General features: G+C 46.0%; 3 protein-coding genes and 1 non-coding gene across 6 annotated transcripts; 3 read left to right on the forward strand and 1 right to left on the reverse strand.

Annotated features, from left to right (window-relative positions):
- The first annotated feature begins 311 nt into the window (after positions 1-311).
- Positions 312-7,244, forward strand: LOC123045054 (peroxisome biogenesis protein 12). Its single transcript, XM_044467973.1, has 10 exons — positions 312-696; positions 1,935-2,040; positions 2,712-2,860; positions 4,198-4,453; positions 4,793-4,902; positions 5,279-5,353; positions 5,454-5,540; positions 5,789-5,875; positions 6,074-6,211; positions 6,302-7,244. Exons 1-10 carry the CDS (start codon positions 589-591, stop codon positions 6,371-6,373), a joined length of 1,188 nt encoding a protein of 395 aa, XP_044323908.1. The 5' UTR covers positions 312-588; the 3' UTR covers positions 6,374-7,244.
- A 1,631-nt stretch (positions 7,245-8,875) lies between these two features.
- Positions 8,876-12,519, forward strand: LOC100037545 (eukaryotic translation initiation factor-like). Of its 2 annotated transcripts, none has more exons than XM_044467989.1 (5): positions 8,876-9,241; positions 10,450-10,618; positions 10,747-10,872; positions 11,942-12,007; positions 12,113-12,519. In XM_044467989.1, the coding sequence occupies exons 1-5, from the start codon at positions 9,024-9,026 to the stop codon at positions 12,161-12,163; spliced, it is 630 nt and encodes a 209-aa protein (XP_044323924.1). In that variant the 5' UTR covers positions 8,876-9,023; the 3' UTR covers positions 12,164-12,519. The 2 variants fall into 2 exon arrangements, with proteins under 2 accessions (XP_044323924.1, XP_044323917.1); XM_044467982.1 differs by having other exon boundaries at positions 8,891-9,241; positions 10,438-10,618.
- Positions 12,520-13,344: 825 nt separating this feature from the next.
- On the forward strand, positions 13,345-17,540 carry LOC123045072 (cellulose synthase A catalytic subunit 7 [UDP-forming]). 2 transcript variants are annotated; one of them, XM_044468007.1, is made up of 8 exons: positions 13,346-13,649; positions 13,740-13,855; positions 13,943-14,012; positions 14,119-14,278; positions 14,375-15,464; positions 15,564-16,121; positions 16,340-16,690; positions 16,781-17,540. In XM_044468007.1, the coding sequence occupies exons 1-8, from the start codon at positions 13,448-13,450 to the stop codon at positions 17,366-17,368; spliced, it is 3,135 nt and encodes a 1,044-aa protein (XP_044323942.1). In that variant the 5' UTR covers positions 13,346-13,447; the 3' UTR covers positions 17,369-17,540. The 2 variants fall into 2 exon arrangements, with proteins under 2 accessions (XP_044323934.1, XP_044323942.1); XM_044467999.1 differs by having other exon boundaries at positions 13,345-13,855.
- On the reverse strand, positions 16,176-16,246 carry TRNAG-GCC (transfer RNA glycine (anticodon GCC)). Its single transcript has one exon. It is a non-coding gene; the product is annotated as a tRNA-Gly (tRNA).
- Positions 17,541-17,949: the final 409 nt, after the last annotated feature.

Raw genomic sequence — 17,949 nt, forward strand, 5'->3', positions numbered from 1 at the left:
TCGATAGATGTATGAGGACCCGTTGACTGACTTTGCTGCTGAGTGGACTCTCTATACGCTTTTCCTAGGCCTTTGCTTAAATCATGTAAGCCTAATACTTGATAATTTGGGGGCCTCAAATTTTGAGGGGCCCTGTGCGGTCGTCCACCTTGGCCCCCTTCATCAACGAGGCTGCGTATAGGATTTAAATTGACATGCCACTCTAATCCTATACTTTTTTATTTCTACATTTTCAAAACCCTGCGAATCAAAGTGGCCCTCAACTTTCATTTTCCATCTTTAACTCCCACGAACCAGTTTAAAGAAAAAGATCCCACGAAACAAATGTAGTCTCTTCTTCTCCCTCACGCCTCGGACCCGTCTCCCTCACAGCTTTTCTTTTGCGCCCCACCTCTCCTTTCTCTCACCGGCGTGGACGCGCAGGACTACACGAACGCGCCACCGGATAACCCCGCGGCCCACCGCCGGAATACAGCTCCGTCGCTGTACCTCGCCAAGACGCCGCGTCTGCACCATAGGCTCGAGGCCTAACCCTATCCCGCCCCCCCTACACCCGGAGGAGGCCGCGACGGCGGCGGCGGCGGCGCGATGCTGTTCCAGGTGGGAGGGCAGGGCGCACGGCCCACCTTCTTCGAGATGTCCGCGGCGCAGCAGCTCCCGGCCAGCCTCCGCGCGGCGCTCTCCTACTCGTTCGGGGTAAGTGAAACACCGCCTCCTTTCCGATGCGATCATGCCCATCGATCCGGTTTGGTTGACTAGCTGCGTCTATTAGTATTGGGTGCTTATGACTGTTCGAATAATGTCTGTTCGTCCGTTACATTGTAGTGGATGACTGAGAGTGCGAGTTCTGCTTGTGTTTTATTTGCTTGGATTGAATATATGCTAGGTTTGATTGGTGAGGCCACGAAATGTAGTTAGCCAGGGAAGACAGTAATACACAATATTTGCAGCTGGAAAAGTTGCTTCTGCTGCCGCTGAAAGCCAGTATTTCGTCTTTTTAGGTTGTTTGATTAGCTGCAATGACTTGGGTAAATTAATTGCTACGTGAGAAATAGTGAAATTGGATTCACGTATTCTTTTTAGAGGGATATTGAGTTCATTTGTTGCTGAGCTGTATGCTAGGGGAACATTGCTGGGTTGTGATGTACTGTATATGTTTGACGATGAAGGGAACATCCGAACATATAACATTGTACCTGAATAATCGACTTGATAACTCAAACTAGCATGCTTGTTAATTCGAGTTAGCCACCCTGAAATCTTAGCCTTTTCTCCCATCAGAATTCTCACTCATGGATCCCTACTGTTATGCAATGAGCTGAGATATACTGGCAAATAAATCCAGGTAACAATGTAGATGGTACTTAGTATAATGGCAATCTGAAAAACACCCAAGATTACCACTCGCAACAGAACTTTGAAAACGAATACATGCCGAGGCAAAGTACCAGTATCCTCTGTGCTTGTTTTCAGTTGCAGGCTCCAGGATGCACACAACTGATGGATGTGCCTATGTTTGAGAAAGTCAATTACAATTTTACTTTTGATCTTAGAAGCTAAAAATCGCATCCTTTTTCCCTCCTTTTCTGGTCACAAGAAGTTATTTTAGGATGGATTGCACATAACAAGGCAGAAAATTTGCCTTGCAAAAGATACCCTCCAAAAGCTCAAGAGACAATTTTGTTATATCAACAATACGGGTGTTTCTCAGGCAGTTAAGTGATCTTGTACCGAGGGCTGTTTGTTAGAAAGGTGCCTAGGTATTGGAACACGACAAGTGCTATGTTTTACAAGATTTTCGTTAAAGGAACAAAGTTTTGAGTTATGACCTGTTTAGTACTTTTTTCTTAGCCAAACTTATTACTGTCTGCGTATTTGATTTTAGTTTATCATGCACCCTCTTTACAATGCTAATTAGTTGATACTATATGCAGGTTTTTGCACTAAGGAGGCCATCCTTGCATAAAGTTTTAGATTATGAAGATGAATTCTTTGCTTTGTTAATGTCTGTTCTTGAGTCCCATAGTCTACGAACAACAGGTTCGTTGTCTCTGTAGCAGAACTCCCTTATCTGTTGAAAAGGAACTTTGTTTACAACCTTCATATTTGAACAATGGAATGGTAATATAGGAATATCACGGGAAAAATGTATTATTATGTATTTAGTTTGGTGCTAATCTTCAGCTATTTATTTCTCTGCATGGTGCGCATCATTGAGAAAGAAATTACACACCACTCTCTGATAGCTGTTTAAATAAGGCTACCCACCGATCTGTTAATTCAGCCTTACATTAACCTCATCATCTCAAATCCTACTTGCAGGGTAGGTTCTTACCACTACTTTTGTTATCTAGTGTGACTATGTGGCAGAGAAGTAAACTTTTAATTCGATTAGTAGCTTCATCGTGGAGTCACCCAATCCTAGTATCGCAGAAGAATTTATTTTTGGTTGTGGAATAGAACCATGGATACAACATATTAAGGTAGAAGAATGGAGTGACTCCACCTTAAGCCTTAGCACTAACTCATTCCACAATGAAAGAAATAACTAGGACTATGCTATTTTAACCTACTTTAGCCTAGTTGTGGTAGTGCAATTGTATGATTGATAAAACAAGTCTGACAAGTTATCAACAAACAAGTAATTATATTACCAGCTTTTGCCATTAGTGATTGTGTTTGATTACAACTTTCCTGCATATATCTTTCAGATGGTTCCTTTTCAGAGTCGTTATATGGTCTCAGGCGGAGGCCTGTTAACGTTTCTGTGAACAGAAGTAGTCCTGGTGCAGAATCTAATGTCAAAGTCTATGACTCTGCACTAAGGAAGCGCCAGAAAACCCTCTCTGTTATATTTTTGGTAATGATGTCCCCTGGCAGAGATTAATTTGAAGTATTATCTTATGTTGGCTTTGCTACGTTCTGGATTTTAATAGTTTTAGTTATGCTGAATTTTGCGCTGCTACCTGTGAGCAACAAACCACCCAAGCCCTACTAAAGTGATTTCTTTTATTGAATGCATTCATTTTTTTATCTGGGATCTCATCATGTTAACACTTACAGACAAAACTCACCACATGTTAACCTCTCGTGTGATCTTGCAATGTGTATCCATAGCTGACTTGCTCACCAGGACTCCAGCAGACATCACTACCCGAGTTACTTTACCTCACTAGCAGGTCTACGACGTGAATATCCATGTGTCCTCTGCTTTAGTTACTGTCCTATGAAGACATGTACTCCCTCCGATCCAACATAAGTGTCGTGGTTTTAGTTCAAATTTGAACTAGAATCTTACTTACGAAACCTTTTATCCCAAACAAGTTGGGGTAGGCTAGATATGAAACCCTTTCACGAGGACTTCCCAGGAGGTCACCCATCCTAGTACTACTCTCGCCCAAATGGGTTTCATACCCAAAAGACTGGCTAGTTTTTACGTTGGCTCGCCAAGCCTATCACAACCCTTAGATATGAAACCCTTTCACGAGGACTTCCTAGGAGGTCACCCATCCTAGTACTATTCTCGCTCAAATGGGTTTCATACCTATGGGACTGGCTAGTTTTTACGTTGGCTCGCCAAGCCTATCACAACCCTCCTCCTTTACCCGGGCTTGGGACCGGCTATGCCTAGAAGACATAGGCGGAGTTAAATTTGAACTAGAATCACGACACTTATTTTGGATCGGAGGGAGTAATATTTAATCTGCATCTATAATACGCTGCGCTGCTGATAGTCTGCCCATGCCTGAATTGCAAGCATATTGAGCCCCAATTGCTTAATGTACTTGTTCTCAATCTGCTTGGTGTGCAACTTTATTTACTTTAGCATCTCAATGTTGAAATGTGATACTCCCTCTGATCCAAAATAAGTGTCACAGTTTTGAACTAAGGTTAGTTCAAAACTGCGACACTTATTTTGGATCTTTGGGAGTACATGCTTTACTCAAGCTCTTGTGCTATTTGAAGCTGTGATTTTCTGCTTTTACAATACAGTTCGCAAGTTTCTTCAATAGGCTATGCACATCTTCATAGATTCTGCAGTTGACAAATTTAATCATCTAGTTTTAAATTTTGTCTCGTTAAGATAAGATTGTAAATTGATCTATGAAATATGTAATGTAGTGCAATGATGAAAGTCATGAAACAGCTCTGTTTTGGACAAATTCTGCTATTAACCTGCTCCAAATATCTGTATAGGTTGTTTTACCGTATTTCAAGTCAAAGTTGCAGTCTGTATATAACAAAGAAAGAGAAGCAAGATTGCAGGCAAGCCTATGGGATCAGGGTGAGGTTAGATTCGACGAAGCTGGCTTTGTATCAGATCAACAAGGGGAGACTTCTCAAGCACAAGTTGGGACTACAGCTGGAGAAGTGTCACATCTCACACGCCTTAGGACCAATTTTGCAGCACTAATAGGTGTTTGTTATCCATGGATTCATGCGACTCATGAAGGTTGATCCACTACTCATATATATGAACATCTTGTATAAATCCTAACTTGTTTAAAGCCTTTTCTGTAGCTGATAATTTTGGAAAGCTCATTTCATCTATATTTCTCTTATATAAGACCATTAAAAGATGCCTATGAGTTTCAGTTTTGCGATTTGTTTTGTTAGTTTTGGATGACCTGCCTTTTCTTGGGTCAATCTATAACTTTGCAATGCTTGTAGACTTTATTAGTTTATCCCTTTTTTATACATTTGATGATGCGAAGTAATTGTGCATCGCTGCTCTGTCTGTTTCATTACATGGGCAACATAAATTAACTTATGGTCCTATATTGATTTGCAGGCCTTTCATTTGCTTACCAGTTGCTGTATTTGTTGGATGCTACTGCATTTTACAGTCCAGGACTTCATGTGCTTGGGCTTCATGTTTGTCGTGCTACTGGACAAGAGCTGGTATAGTACTTACCAATTTCCATTAGAGCGTATATTACTGGTTAGCATGTAGCGCAACATATACGGAACCATACTTCTGAGCTTATTATCATGATTCATACATTATGTCTAATCTTTTGCATTGAATTTTCCTTACCGATAACAGCCTTTTTTAAAATCAAAACAGCATTTACCATTCCATATTAAGAGATGACAGAAGCATTTACTGTTTCCATATTAGGAGATGACAAAATCTCATGAGATGAAAAAAACATTTACTGTTTCCATATTAGGAGACGACAAAATCTCATGAGATGAAAACAGCATTTACTGTTTCCATATTAACACATGGTTATTCTGCTGAGATGCTTCCTCTTGCCTTTTCTTGACAAAGTAGATGGATTCATCTTCTAGGATATCAAGAATTAGAAGTCGTGAACTCGAGAGACTTCGTGGTCCTCCATGGTTAAAGGTAGGAAATGACAGACACTACTCAATAGCGGGATTTTCTTACAAGTATGAATTGTCTAGTCATAATTTATAACAAGATTATTTTTATATGATCTCTGCAGACTGTCCAGAGGGTGCTCCTTAATTGTACGTACACGACTCTAGATTATGCACAAACTGGTTTAATTGCTGCGGTCTTCTTTTTCAAGGTCAGTTCAAACTTCTTCCCTAGGAATTCAAGAGGTTAAAAAATCTTTCAAGGTTCTGTCACTCGTATAAACTTTCTTTACAGGCGGACAGTTTAGGTAGAATGGAATAGTAGTCCTGGCATGTGGTTTCTCTTAACGTCTTTTAATGTGTAATTTCATGTTCTTCCTGCGGTAGATGCATTGTGATGCTACTGCATTTTACAGTCCAGGGCCGCACTAAATGTTCTCTTTCTGGTGATCTTATCTAGATGATGGAGTGGTGGTATCAATCTGCTGAAGAAAGAATGTCAGCTCCGACTGTATACCCCCCACCTCCTCCGCCGCCGCTACCAAAGGTATATGTGGTATATACTTGTAAATGTTTGCAAGAAAGCTACTACCATTCTCTGGCATCGACACCAACTTTTGATCTGAACCATGGATGCCATCATAAGTCTTAGTTTTGCAACTATGCTGTTGCCTGTTGTCTGTGTAGTACACTTGTAATTATTTACGGCAGCAGTTTGATATCGTGCTCTTATAACTTTCATCAGGTTGCTAAAGATGGACTTCCCTTGCCAACTGACAGGACGCTGTGCCCTCTGTGCTGCCAAAAGCGCAACAACCCGTCTGTTCTTTCTGTTTCTGGTTTTGTGTTCTGCTACAGTTGCATATTCAAGTCTGTCTCTCAGGTAGATATTCTCCTAAACCAGCCATTAGAAGCTGTCATTTTTTATGTGTTCCAAATCTGTAATGTGACATTGTCGGTTGTTTTACTTCAGCATAAAAGATGTCCCGTGACGTTGATGCCTGCCACTGTTGAGCAAATCAGGCGCCTCTTCCATGATTTATAGCTTGAATAGGCGCAGTTCAACTAAAGGAAGTAGCTTATATGGGCTCAAGGCTGCTAGGGACTCTGGGGCGAGAAGAAGCTTTTCCCGCATTCCTGTTGATGCAGAGATCACACGAGATACAGTTTCTGCTTCACGTAATATCCATATAGCTCTTGTGCCATTTTTGTTGCTTGTTGGAACTTCAACAGAGATTTAGACCATGTAATAATTACTGTACGTGATTATTGAGTTGATTTAGTGGGGGGGGGGGGGGGGGGGGGGTATTGAATTGGTCCTTGTTCATTTCCGGGCAGTTTGAATTTGTGCAAATATCATATCTGCCATCTAATTTCTGTTAAAATTGGCTGTTATTTGATACAAATGTGTGTCAAACCGCGACTCAGTGTCTCTGTCAAGTTCTAATTTGACCAATAGTAGCTTTGTGTGTCATCGGAACTTTTATTTAAATTTCACGAGTTTACTCTTGGAGTTGTAAGTTTCAGTCTGTTTTGAAAGTTTGCAGGTTCTAGTTCGAATTTTGCAAGGCAGGCGTTTAAGAAAGATCACAGAAAAATGACGACGGAACAAAAGGCAGATTTGCTAGTTCGGTCTCTCGGAGATGCACAAGGGTAAGGTGTGCGTATGTCTGTTCAAGGGGCAAGTGTGCGTGCTTGTATGCATGTGCATCTATGTTTGTATACTATGTTTATACTCTCTCCGTTTTAAAATACTTGACTCAACTTTATACTAAAGTTAGTATAAAGTTAGTATAAAATTGGTCATCTATTTTGGAATGGAGGTCAAGCAATAGGTTAGGATCATTGCCTCTCATATGTTAATATACTAAGTGATGTAAGCGGGTTTGCATGGAAAATGAATATCTATCTACGAATGTTAGCTCTTTTTCATACAAGTTTAGACTATGTGAAATATATGATGCCTAAATATAACTATGGCAAGCCTAGAACTAATGGAGATTATGACCAAGGACGGTGAGTATGTGGGCAATGCAGCAGTCATCATTGATGATTGTTACCACTTGGCATGTGAGTTTAGTTCAATTCGGTTTGAATTCTGTCCTAGAGAAGCAAACACTGTTGCTCATGAATTAGCTAGTGTAGCTAGATCTAAATTCTGCAGTGAGTGGATTGAAATGGCTCCTAATGAGCTTCTTCCTCTTATACTTAAAGATGTAAGTGTTATCACCAATGAATAAAGAGGGAACTTTAGTTGTCAAAAAAAATGACAAGCACAATATATATATGAGCGGCTTGCAATGTGAAGGGACCAAAGTAAAACTCAATTGCGCATGGAATATAATTAACCGAAAGCATGTGAGCTCAGAATAGAATAAACTAGAAGCACATGGAAACTAAGATATATCCCGATGTTCTTTCTCCTTGAGAGGTGGTAATCATCGTTTGGAAATATGTGACACCACCAAAGTTTCTTGACACTTGCAAGGTAAGGGACAAAAGTAAAGTAATTGAACTTAGAATAGAAAAGCGAAAGCACGCGTAGACCAAGATATATCTCAATGTTCACTTCCATTGAAGGAAGCTAAATACTGTTTGGAGAGGTGCGAGACCACATGGTTTCTTGACACCAACATGGTTCACCTTCTCTCCTTGAATCTTCCCCACAAAGGCGAAGCCCAGCTACTCATGGTAGACTTTGAGACATCCTCCAAACCTTTATAAACAACGTTGTAAATCATAATTTGATTCTTCACCGGTGACTCCTGTTCTCTAGGAGTTTCGACCCCTCAAGAGTGACAAGATTGAAGGGGAAAGCTTGAAACTTCTCAAATCAAGAAAGCGGTTGGTCAAAAGAGAGAATAAGAACGATCTCGAATAGGGTTAGACCATCTCTCAAATCTCTCGCAAGTCTATCGAGGAATCGAAGAATTATGGTTCAAAGAGCGCGAGAAGAGTTCTTGCTCATGTCCTAAATGTTTGGAATGAGTGTAGGGTGACTTGTATAGTTGTTTTGAGGTTGAGATCACATAGCTGGACAACCCACTTGAAAGGGCACAGACAGTTTGCCTGCCTTCACACACATGAGCAACATTCCAATGCAATGCAGCTTATGTTGTGGCAAGGATGTGAGACACTCAAGACATATTCAACGAGATCAACAACAACAAAAGAAGCACATATAGCAAAATAAGACCACTCAAATACTCAAGCATAAATGAGATTGATCATTTTTCCAATTTTTGTTTTTCCGATTTGTATTCTTCTGTCATTTCCTTTTCCTTTTCTCTCATTTTTCTTTATTTTATTTTCTTTTATCTTCTATAAACGATGTCTAAAGAACCCTCTTAGCTGGTGAACGTTCGTTGGGAGGGTTGGCATTTGTGAATGTTTTGACGACAGTTTTACTTGTATGTTTTTTTTTCAGAGAACGGTATTTCTATCTCGCTTCACAACTAAAGAGACCGCTAAAACCGGTGGACAAAGGGCCAATTTCGTTACACTTGTTCAGCCCACAAAAGATCAGACACAAACTGGGTAAGAAGCCCAGGTAAGACCCACACGGCTCATACCACCCCTCTGCCCCCTTCCTTTCCCTTCGGCGGCTGCTCCTCTCTCTCTCTCTCTCTCTCTCTCTCGCTGCGGCTCATCCTCCCCATCCCAAAACCCTCGGAAAGCAAAGGCGGCGGCGCGACATGGCAGAGGTCGAAGCTGCGCTCCCGGTGGCGGCGACAGAGACCCCGGAGGTCGCGGCCGAGAGCGACGCCGGTGCGGCCGAGGCGAAGGGGCCGCACAAGCTGCAGCGGCAGTGGACCTTCTGGTACGACATCCAGACCAAGCCCAAGCCCGGCGCCGCCTGGGGCACCTCGCTCAAAAAGGGCTACACCTTCGACACCGTCGAAGAGTTCTGGTGGTACGTGCGCGCGCTCCTCTCGCGCTTCCTCACCCGATCCGCTCAGATCTGATCTAGTCATCTACATGCTCTGCTGGTTCCTATCCTTAGCGGTTATGTGATGGGGATTTTTAGCCGACGATATCGAGTGATATGCCCCCTTGCGCCAACAAATCCGAAAAGTATAATTTGTTAGGTTATTCTGGAGATATCTGCTGATTTTATGATTTCAGATGTTGTTACTGCTGTGGGTAGAGGTCGGATTGCTTTTGGACAGTGTTGTTTTGTTGTATGCCTAGCTCTCATATCTAGGGAGGGTCCTGTGGGGGCGTTTTTAGCATTGGTTAGAACTTTGTTGTATGCTGGAATGATGCATGTATGATACTATTTGGTACTCTAGCTGATAAAGGATTATTTCGTTGCTATCAACAGTCCCATTGACTTTTAACATTTTATATACACGTTGAATTTTTTCTACGTAGTTTCAATTTAAATCAACTTAGGCACTTCTATTCGTATATTCCTGCTTGAGCATGACTAGTTTTATCTATAGTTTCTTCTCCAACTTCCTCCTGAGTGTTGTGGAAGGAAAATCTTCCTATGAGTAAGAATGATATGGTTCTGTTTGGCAAATAAGAATTCTCAACATATGTACACGAGATTTCGGTGTTGTTTATATCAAGTTTGCACGTGTCATTATTTGTATGTTGTGATAAACAAACCTTTGCTATTTTTAATTCAATATGGATAAAGATTCCTAGATTTTTTCTGATAGTTGGGCACCATTGCTTGAGCTCAGTCTCCGGCTCTCCGCCATTTCATTGTTTCTTTTTTGTTTCTTAATTCGTTCCTTTAGGCACCATTTACTCGTTGGTGCTTCCTTTATGGGAATAAGGGAAAACCCTATATTACTAAATAGCAATAATAATCTTACAGTACAAAACACATTTTGGTTTGTTTATGGACCAAACCATCGCAGCATATATTTTCAGATACAAACATGACCATAAGACCAGTAATGTATAATCATATTTGAGGAGTAGCAGTATCAAATGCACGTGATATGTTGTGCAGGAAAGTGAAATCAAAATTCTGTTTTCTGTTATGCTAAACTTCTACTGCGGCATTTCTTCCTATTTTCTCTTGGGCAGTTTGACTATGATTATGCTATATGTTTCTATATTCTAAAATTCCTTTTTTAACTTACGCCTTCCTAGTTTCTTCGGCAGCTTGTATGATCAGATTTTCCGTCCGAGTAAGCTGGTAGGAAGTGCTGATTTTCATTTATTCAAGGCTGGGGTAGAACCAAAGTGGGAAGATCCAGAGTGTGCAAATGGGGGCAAATGGACTGTGATATCTAGCAGGAAGGCCAATCTTGATACCATGTGGCTTGAAACGGTAAATTTCTGTAATATTAATATTTTATTTTTCTGAGGTGCTTAGATCTACCATAGCATCTCACTCTTTATCTGGGTTCCAAAGTTCCTACCAGCGGAATCCTTTTGACTAACTTTGTAAACATGCAGTGTATGGCTCTGATTGGAGAGCAGTTCGATGAGAGCCAGGAAATTTGTGGTGTTGTCGCTAGTGTTCGCCAGAGACAGGATAAGCTTTCATTATGGACTAAGACTGCCAGTAACGAAGCTGTTCAGGTTTGTTTTGGGAACAAAAACATTTTGCAAATCAGCCTCACTGATGGTTGTATTTTTTTGTACATTTTAATGTATTGGTTGAAATGTTGACTGGGATAGTAGCCCAGTGCTTCCTCGCTTCTTCTAGAGTCCACAATCAACATGCATCTAGTTTTGTGGATTAATTTAGGGAAATTTTTGAACAAACGAGCACTCTACAGACCACAGCTCTGATGCATTTAATTACAAATTCTAAATAACCCACTATATGGCAAAGCAAAGTATCGATTGGACAACCAACTTTACTGGTCCATGAAGCAGAAAAAGCCTTCTATTCAATTGACAAGAGGCCCCTCTCCATATCTCTTGAAGTGAAAACAATTTATTTGCGAAGGAAAAAAGGAACTATATTATTCTACTCAATGCTGTTTAGCTGCAGCCTGCAGGGATGGTACCAGTCAATTGTGTTGACAAGGCTAGTCTTTGTGGTGCTGCACTGATGTTACCTGTGTCTCTGTCATGCAATGTGTTTAGAAGTAGTTACTGTACATTGAAACACTGTAGACTATAGAATGTATGTATAACGTGAACATGCATCCTCTATTCATATATGTATGAGAATTGGAAGAAGATGCTCTTAAGTTTTTTTTTTCAGTAGGAAAAGAACTAAAGGAAACATTTGGTGTTAACTAATGTACTTAATAAATTTGTTTCGTATTTAGCATCAGTTTTACAAATCCCTATTTTTTACTTGTGCGTTTATTGAAGGACGTTGCCATGTGGGCATTTTCCATCTGTTTTGTAGTCCCTCTGTCTCAAAATGTAAGATGTTTTTTGACACTATTATAGTATCAAAAAACGCCTTACATTTTGAGACAGGGAGTACAATATAACTAGACCAAGCTTTAGAGATTCTCTTTCTTTCCAATGCATGCATATATAGATAGTAATATTGGGTCACCCTTCCATTTATACAGTTTGGGCCATTTGCCATGAATAACACCAAGCCCCAGACTGCAACTTATATGTTGCTGTTTAATCATGTTGAGATGGTTGTAATGTGTTCACCCCTTCTTTCGTCATACTACAGGTGGACATTGGCAAGAAATGGAAGGAGGTTATTGACTACAATGATAAGATGGTCTACAGCTTCCACGTATGCCTCTGTTTTTGTTGCCCAAAATTGTGCACTATAGGCACTCATAGATAAGAAACATTCTATGTCGGCTGCTGACTCTGTTTTGGTGTGACTCAAATGCAGGATGACTCGAGAAGTCAGAAACCAAGCAGAGGTGGACGATACACCGTGTAAGGCTGCACGCATGATGAAGACCGCAGCTCAGAAAGTGGCCTTGTAGTGTTTGACCGAGATTCGAACCGCCTCAGCTAATGTTGTTTGAGGCAATTTTCCAATCTATTATTATGTCGTTTTGCTCTCTGATAGCTTGTGGTATACAGAGATGTTGTATGCACTCATTTTTCCTCGCAATATCCCTTGATTACAACAACCCAGAGGAGGAACTCCATCTCGTGTGGGAAGTGGGATGCATCATCACTGTTTTAAGTATATGTTTGCCTTTGTGCAAGACTTGGTATTGGCTGTTTAGTCCACTTTTGTGGGCTTTGAAAAGCTTGCATGGAAAAAAAGATGAGTTTTGTGGTTCTTAATAGATGGGACTAATGTTTTGTGGTTCCCTTCCTCTCTACTTTCCTACCAATATCGCCTGCTTAGATCGAAACATGTTTCATTACCTTTGATCTGTGCCCAACGATACCTTTTACTCGCTCCGTATGATTTAACTTTGTATTAATTTTAATACAACGCTAGTACAAAGTTGGATCATCTATTTTGAAACGGAGGGAGTACGTTCGAGCAAGTGGAAGAGCACTAGTTCTTGCTTCCCCTCTCTAGATAGATGGACACTGCGTCGGTGTGCTCCTACGCTCGGCGGCCCATGGGACAAGAAGTTTGTTCTTGGTTACCACTCACAAGTTCCATCTCCCGAGCATGGTTCTCCTACCATGCATGCCCCATTTATACACGCACTGACTTGAAGCTCACTCACTCACGTACGGCTTCACCCTGGCACAAGGAACACCGATAGATGGGTCACCGCGAACCACCCCTACGTGGACGTCTCAATTCACCGCTTGCTTCACCCACGGCCTTGTTCCCACAGCACCACGTTCCTGTCCAGCATTTCCTTCTCCTTTTCCGCATTTTCCATCCATCACACAAGTCCTTTTTGCTTCAACAAGACTGCGGCATTTTCCATCGCACCTAAACAAAGAAAGAACACACCAGACGCAGGCCTTGCTACGCAAGCGACCGATCCACGCTGTGCTTGTCATGCATCTTTCCGCCTTGCCTTGGCTTGTGCTCTAATCAAGCCCGGACTCTCCACCCCACGGTTGGTGCCGGACGCCGCCCTGCCACCTTACCGCGCCATCTCACGCACCCAAGCAAGCTATATCACCTGCTAGCCTCCTCCTCCATGTCCCTTCACCGATACCTCACCCCTCCACCACCAGATCATCATCACCGCCACCGCCACCGCCACCTTGCGCGGCACCGTCGCAGTGTCGCGCACCAGCCATGGACACCGGCGAGCCCAAGGCCAAGGCCGCCAAGGTGTGCCGCGCGTGCGGCGACGATGTCGGGGCGCGGGAGGACGGCAGCCCCTTCGTGGCGTGCGCCGAGTGCGGGTTCCCCGTGTGCCGGCCCTGCTACGAGTACGAGCGCAGCGACGGCACGCAGTGCTGCCCCCAGTGCAACACCCGCTACAAGCGCCACAAAGGTACCCACCCACATTGGTTCAGAAGCAGACAGTTAGAGATGCCACGGTTCATCACAACTGGGCACATTTTGACGGAATCTACTGTCGCAGGGTGCCCGAGGGTGGAGGGGGACGAAGAGGACGGCGACATGGACGACTTAGAAGACGAGTTCCAGGTCAAGAGCCCCAAGAAGCCTCACGAGCCTGTTCCCTTCGACGTCTACTCGGTGAGATCGGCGTGCAATGTTTCCATTTTTGAAACATCCAACCGAAGCAAACCATCTTTGTGAACTGACGCGACGCTTGCCTTGCAGGAGAACGGCGAGCAGCCGCCGCAGAAGTGGCGCCCCGGTGGCCCGGCGATGTCCTCCTTCGGCGGAAGCGGTCAGTGCACAACACAACTCCTCTTTTTTTTTTTTCGTGTTGTTGCTGCATGAGAGTGATCTGAAGAACTGAAGAGGAGTTCGTGTGGTGCGTGTTGATTTTGCAGTTGCTGGCAAGGAGCTTGAGGCGGAGCGGGAGATGGAGGGGAGCATGGAGTGGAAGGAGAGGATCGACAAGTGGAAGACCAAGCAGGAGAAGAGGGGCAAGCTCAACCGCGACAACAGCGACGACGACGACGACGACAAGAACGACGACGAGTACATGCTGTAAGCCCCGCCTTCCTCGCCAAAATTCAGTTCGAATTTGCTAACCAACGTACGTACTGTACGTGGTACTCATTGCGCGCCTAAATGAAATGGAAGGCTGGCGGAGGCGCGTCAGCCGCTGTGGCGCAAGCTGCCGGTGCCGTCGAGCCAGATCAACCCGTACCGCATCGTCATCGTGCTCCGCCTGGTGGTGCTCTGCTTCTTCCTCCGCTTCCGGATCATGACGCCGGCCAACGACGCCATCCCGCTGTGGCTGGTGTCCGTCATCTGCGAGCTCTGGTTCGCGCTCTCCTGGATCCTGGACCAGCTGCCCAAGTGGTCGCCGGTGACCCGGGAGACGTACCTGGACCGCCTCGCCCTCCGGTACGACCGCGAGGGCGAGCCGTCCCGGCTGTCCCCCATCGACTTCTTCGTCAGTACGGTGGACCCGCTCAAGGAGCCCCCCATCATCACCGCCAACACCGTGCTCTCCATCCTCGCCGTGGACTACCCCGTGGACCGCAACAGCTGCTACGTCTCCGACGACGGCGCCTCCATGCTCTGCTTCGACACCCTCTCCGAGACGGCCGAGTTCGCGCGCCGCTGGGTGCCCTTCTGCAAGAAGTTCGCCATCGAGCCCCGGGCCCCGGAGTTCTACTTCTCCCAGAAGATCGACTACCTCAAGGACAAGGTGCAGCCGACGTTCGTCAAGGAGCGGCGCGCCATGAAGCGCGAGTACGAGGAGTTCAAGGTGCGGATCAACGGCCTGGTGGCCAAGGCCGAGAAGAAGCCCGAGGAAGGGTGGGTGATGCAGGACGGCACGCCGTGGCCCGGGAACAACACCAGGGACCACCCCGGCATGATCCAGGTGTACCTGGGCAGCCAGGGCGCGCTGGACGTGGAGGGCCACGAGCTGCCCCGGCTGGTGTACGTGTCCCGTGAGAAGCGGCCGGGGCACAACCACCACAAGAAGGCCGGCGCCATGAACGCGCTGGTGCGGGTGTCGGCGGTGCTCACCAACGCGCCCTTCATCCTCAACCTCGACTGCGACCACTACGTGAACAACAGCAAGGCCGTCCGCGAGGCCATGTGCTTCCTCATGGACCCGCAGCTCGGCAAGAAGCTCTGCTACGTCCAGTTCCCCCAGCGCTTCGACGGCATCGACCTCCACGACCGCTACGCCAACCGCAACGTCGTCTTCTTCGACGTAAGCCCCCCCATCCTCTCACACCTTCTGTTTCACTTTCATTCCGAAGCGTTGGCCCGAGCTGATGAATGCTGTGGCGTGGCGTTGTGGTTGTTGCAGATCAACATGAAGGGGCTGGACGGCATCCAGGGGCCGGTGTACGTGGGCACGGGGTGCGTGTTCAACAGGCAGGCGCTGTACGGGTACGACCCGCCGCGGCCGGAGAAGAGGCCCAAGATGACGTGCGACTGCTGGCCCTCGTGGTGCTGCTGCTGCTGCTGCTTCGGCGGCGGGAAGCACCGCAAGTCGGACAAGGACAAGAAGGGCGGCGACGACGAGCCGCGCCGCGGGCTCCTCGGGTTCTACAAGAAGCGGGGCAAGAAGGACAAGCTCGGCGGCGGGCCGAAGAAGGGGTCGTACAGGAAGCAGCAGCGCGGGTACGAGCTGGAGGAGATCGAGGAGGGCATCGAGGGGTACGACGAGCTGGAGCGCTCCTCGCTCATGTCGCAGAAGAGCTTCCAGAAGAGGTTCGGGCAGTCGCCGGTGTTCATCGCCTCCACGCTCGTCGAGGACGGCGGGCTGCCGCAGGGCGCCGCCGCCGACCCCGCCGGACTCATCAAGGAGGCCATCCACGTCATCAGCTGCGGGTACGAGGAGAAGACCGAGTGGGGCAAAGAGGTAAATCATTCAGTTGCTTATTACTGTAAAATTTCTTCAGATAGAAAAAAAAAATGCACCAGCCGGGAATCGAACCCGGGTCTGTACCGTGGCAGGGTACTATTCTACCACTAGACCACTGGTGCTTGGATGAGCTTCTGCCATTCGTGGAGCTTCCCATTCGTGATTTTTGACTAACAATCCATTTTGATTTGATTTCTGGCTTGAAAATTATGCAGATTGGGTGGATCTACGGGTCAGTGACAGAGGACATCCTGACGGGGTTCAAGATGCACTGCCGTGGGTGGAAGTCCGTCTACTGCACGCCTACGCGCCCAGCGTTCAAGGGGTCGGCGCCCATCAACTTGTCGGACAGGCTTCACCAGGTGCTCCGGTGGGCGCTGGGTTCCGTCGAGATCTTCATGAGTCGCCACTGCCCGCTCTGGTACGCCTACGGCGGCCGTCTCAAGTGGCTCGAGCGCTTCGCCTACACCAACACCATCGTCTACCCCTTCACCTCCATTCCCCTCATCGCCTACTGCACCATCCCCGCCGTCTGCCTCCTCACCGGCAAGTTCATCATCCCCACGGTAAGCGTTCACCACTTCTTTCAACCAAGCTGGTCTGCCTGCGTTGGCAAGCAAGTGATCGGTAGGTGACCGTGCGTGGGTGCTGTGCAGCTCAACAACCTGGCGAGCATCTGGTTCATCGCCCTGTTCATGTCCATCATCGCGACGGGGGTGCTGGAGCTGCGGTGGAGCGGGGTGAGCATCGAGGACTGGTGGCGTAACGAGCAGTTCTGGGTCATCGGCGGCGTGTCGGCGCATCTGTTCGCCGTCTTCCAGGGCTTCCTCAAGGTGCTGGGCGGCGTGGACACCAACTTCACCGTCACCTCCAAGGCGGGCGCCGACGAGGCCGACGCCTTCGGCGACCTCTACCTCTTCAAGTGGACGACCCTGCTGATCCCACCCACCACGCTCATCATCATCAACATGGTCGGCATCGTCGCCGGCGTCTCCGACGCCGTCAACAACGGCTACGGGTCCTGGGGCCCGCTCTTCGGGAAGCTCTTCTTCTCCTTCTGGGTCATCGTCCACCTCTACCCGTTCCTCAAGGGGCTCATGGGGAGGCAGAACCGGACGCCCACCATCGTCGTGCTCTGGTCTGTCCTGCTCGCCTCCATCTTCTCCCTTGTGTGGGTCAGGATCGACCCCTTCATTGCCAAGCCCAAGGGGCCCATCCTTAAGCCGTGTGGAGTACAGTGCTGATTGACCTTAGCTGTCAATGGCTCGCACGCATTGCACTTTTGGGGCGGTTCATATTTGACTTGCTTATTTTGTACAAGTTTTGCAAGCGAGATAAAGTGTTGATTCAGGGGGTTTCAAGTTGTAAGAATTTGTTCAGGACATTATATTCGAATGGAAAGACACTGTTTCTGCATTTCTGTCGTTACATTTTTGTGTTCGCAACTTGGCATACACCACCACATCAAATACCCCCTCTGTAAACTAATATAAAATCTTCTTTTTTATAAAAGAGAGATCGCCTCTCCGATTTTCATTACTAGAAATCACCAAGTCTTACAAAAACAAAATAGGAAACCGAGTCTTAACTACGCATCTCAACCTACTACAGAGAGAAGAGAGAAGGAGCCATCCCTCCCTCCCTCACAACTTTCTCTCTAGCATCCAAGATCTAAAGCCTGAGCTCATATATTGATCCAGCACCAGCAAACAAGTATAACAGAGTATAAACAGCAAAGACGTAGTTCCTTCATCTTTGTATTACATCATAACATTGAGCTAAAGCGGGGCCGTAGAGAAATGGCAGAGAAAACAACGCAGCGTAG

The sequence above is a fragment of the Triticum aestivum genome, chromosome 1A (assembly GCF_018294505.1).
Source record: "Triticum aestivum cultivar Chinese Spring chromosome 1A, IWGSC CS RefSeq v2.1, whole genome shotgun sequence".
NCBI lineage: Eukaryota > Viridiplantae > Streptophyta > Magnoliopsida > Poales > Poaceae > Triticum > Triticum aestivum.

Coding starts and splice junctions, on each gene's coding strand:
- LOC123045054 (XM_044467973.1), top strand. CDS start 589: ATGCTGTTCCAGGTGGGAGGGCAGGGCGCACGGCCCACCTTCTTCGAG. Junction 5,541..5,788: donor CTGCGGTCTTCTTTTTCAAG/GTCAGTTCAAAC, acceptor GATCTTATCTAG/ATGATGGAGTGGTGGTATCA. Junction 6,212..6,301: donor TATTCAAGTCTGTCTCTCAG/GTAGATATTCTC, acceptor GTTTTACTTCAG/CATAAAAGATGTCCCGTGAC.
- LOC100037545 (XM_044467982.1), top strand. CDS start 9,024: ATGGCAGAGGTCGAAGCTGCGCTCCCGGTGGCGGCGACAGAGACCCCG. Junction 9,242..10,437: donor ACCGTCGAAGAGTTCTGGTG/GTACGTGCGCGC, acceptor ACGCCTTCCTAG/TTTCTTCGGCAGCTTGTATG. Junction 10,873..11,941: donor CCAGTAACGAAGCTGTTCAG/GTTTGTTTTGGG, acceptor GTCATACTACAG/GTGGACATTGGCAAGAAATG.
- LOC123045072 (XM_044467999.1), top strand. CDS start 13,448: ATGGACACCGGCGAGCCCAAGGCCAAGGCCGCCAAGGTGTGCCGCGCG. Junction 15,465..15,563: donor GCAACGTCGTCTTCTTCGAC/GTAAGCCCCCCC, acceptor TGGTTGTTGCAG/ATCAACATGAAGGGGCTGGA. Junction 16,122..16,339: donor AGACCGAGTGGGGCAAAGAG/GTAAATCATTCA, acceptor AAAATTATGCAG/ATTGGGTGGATCTACGGGTC.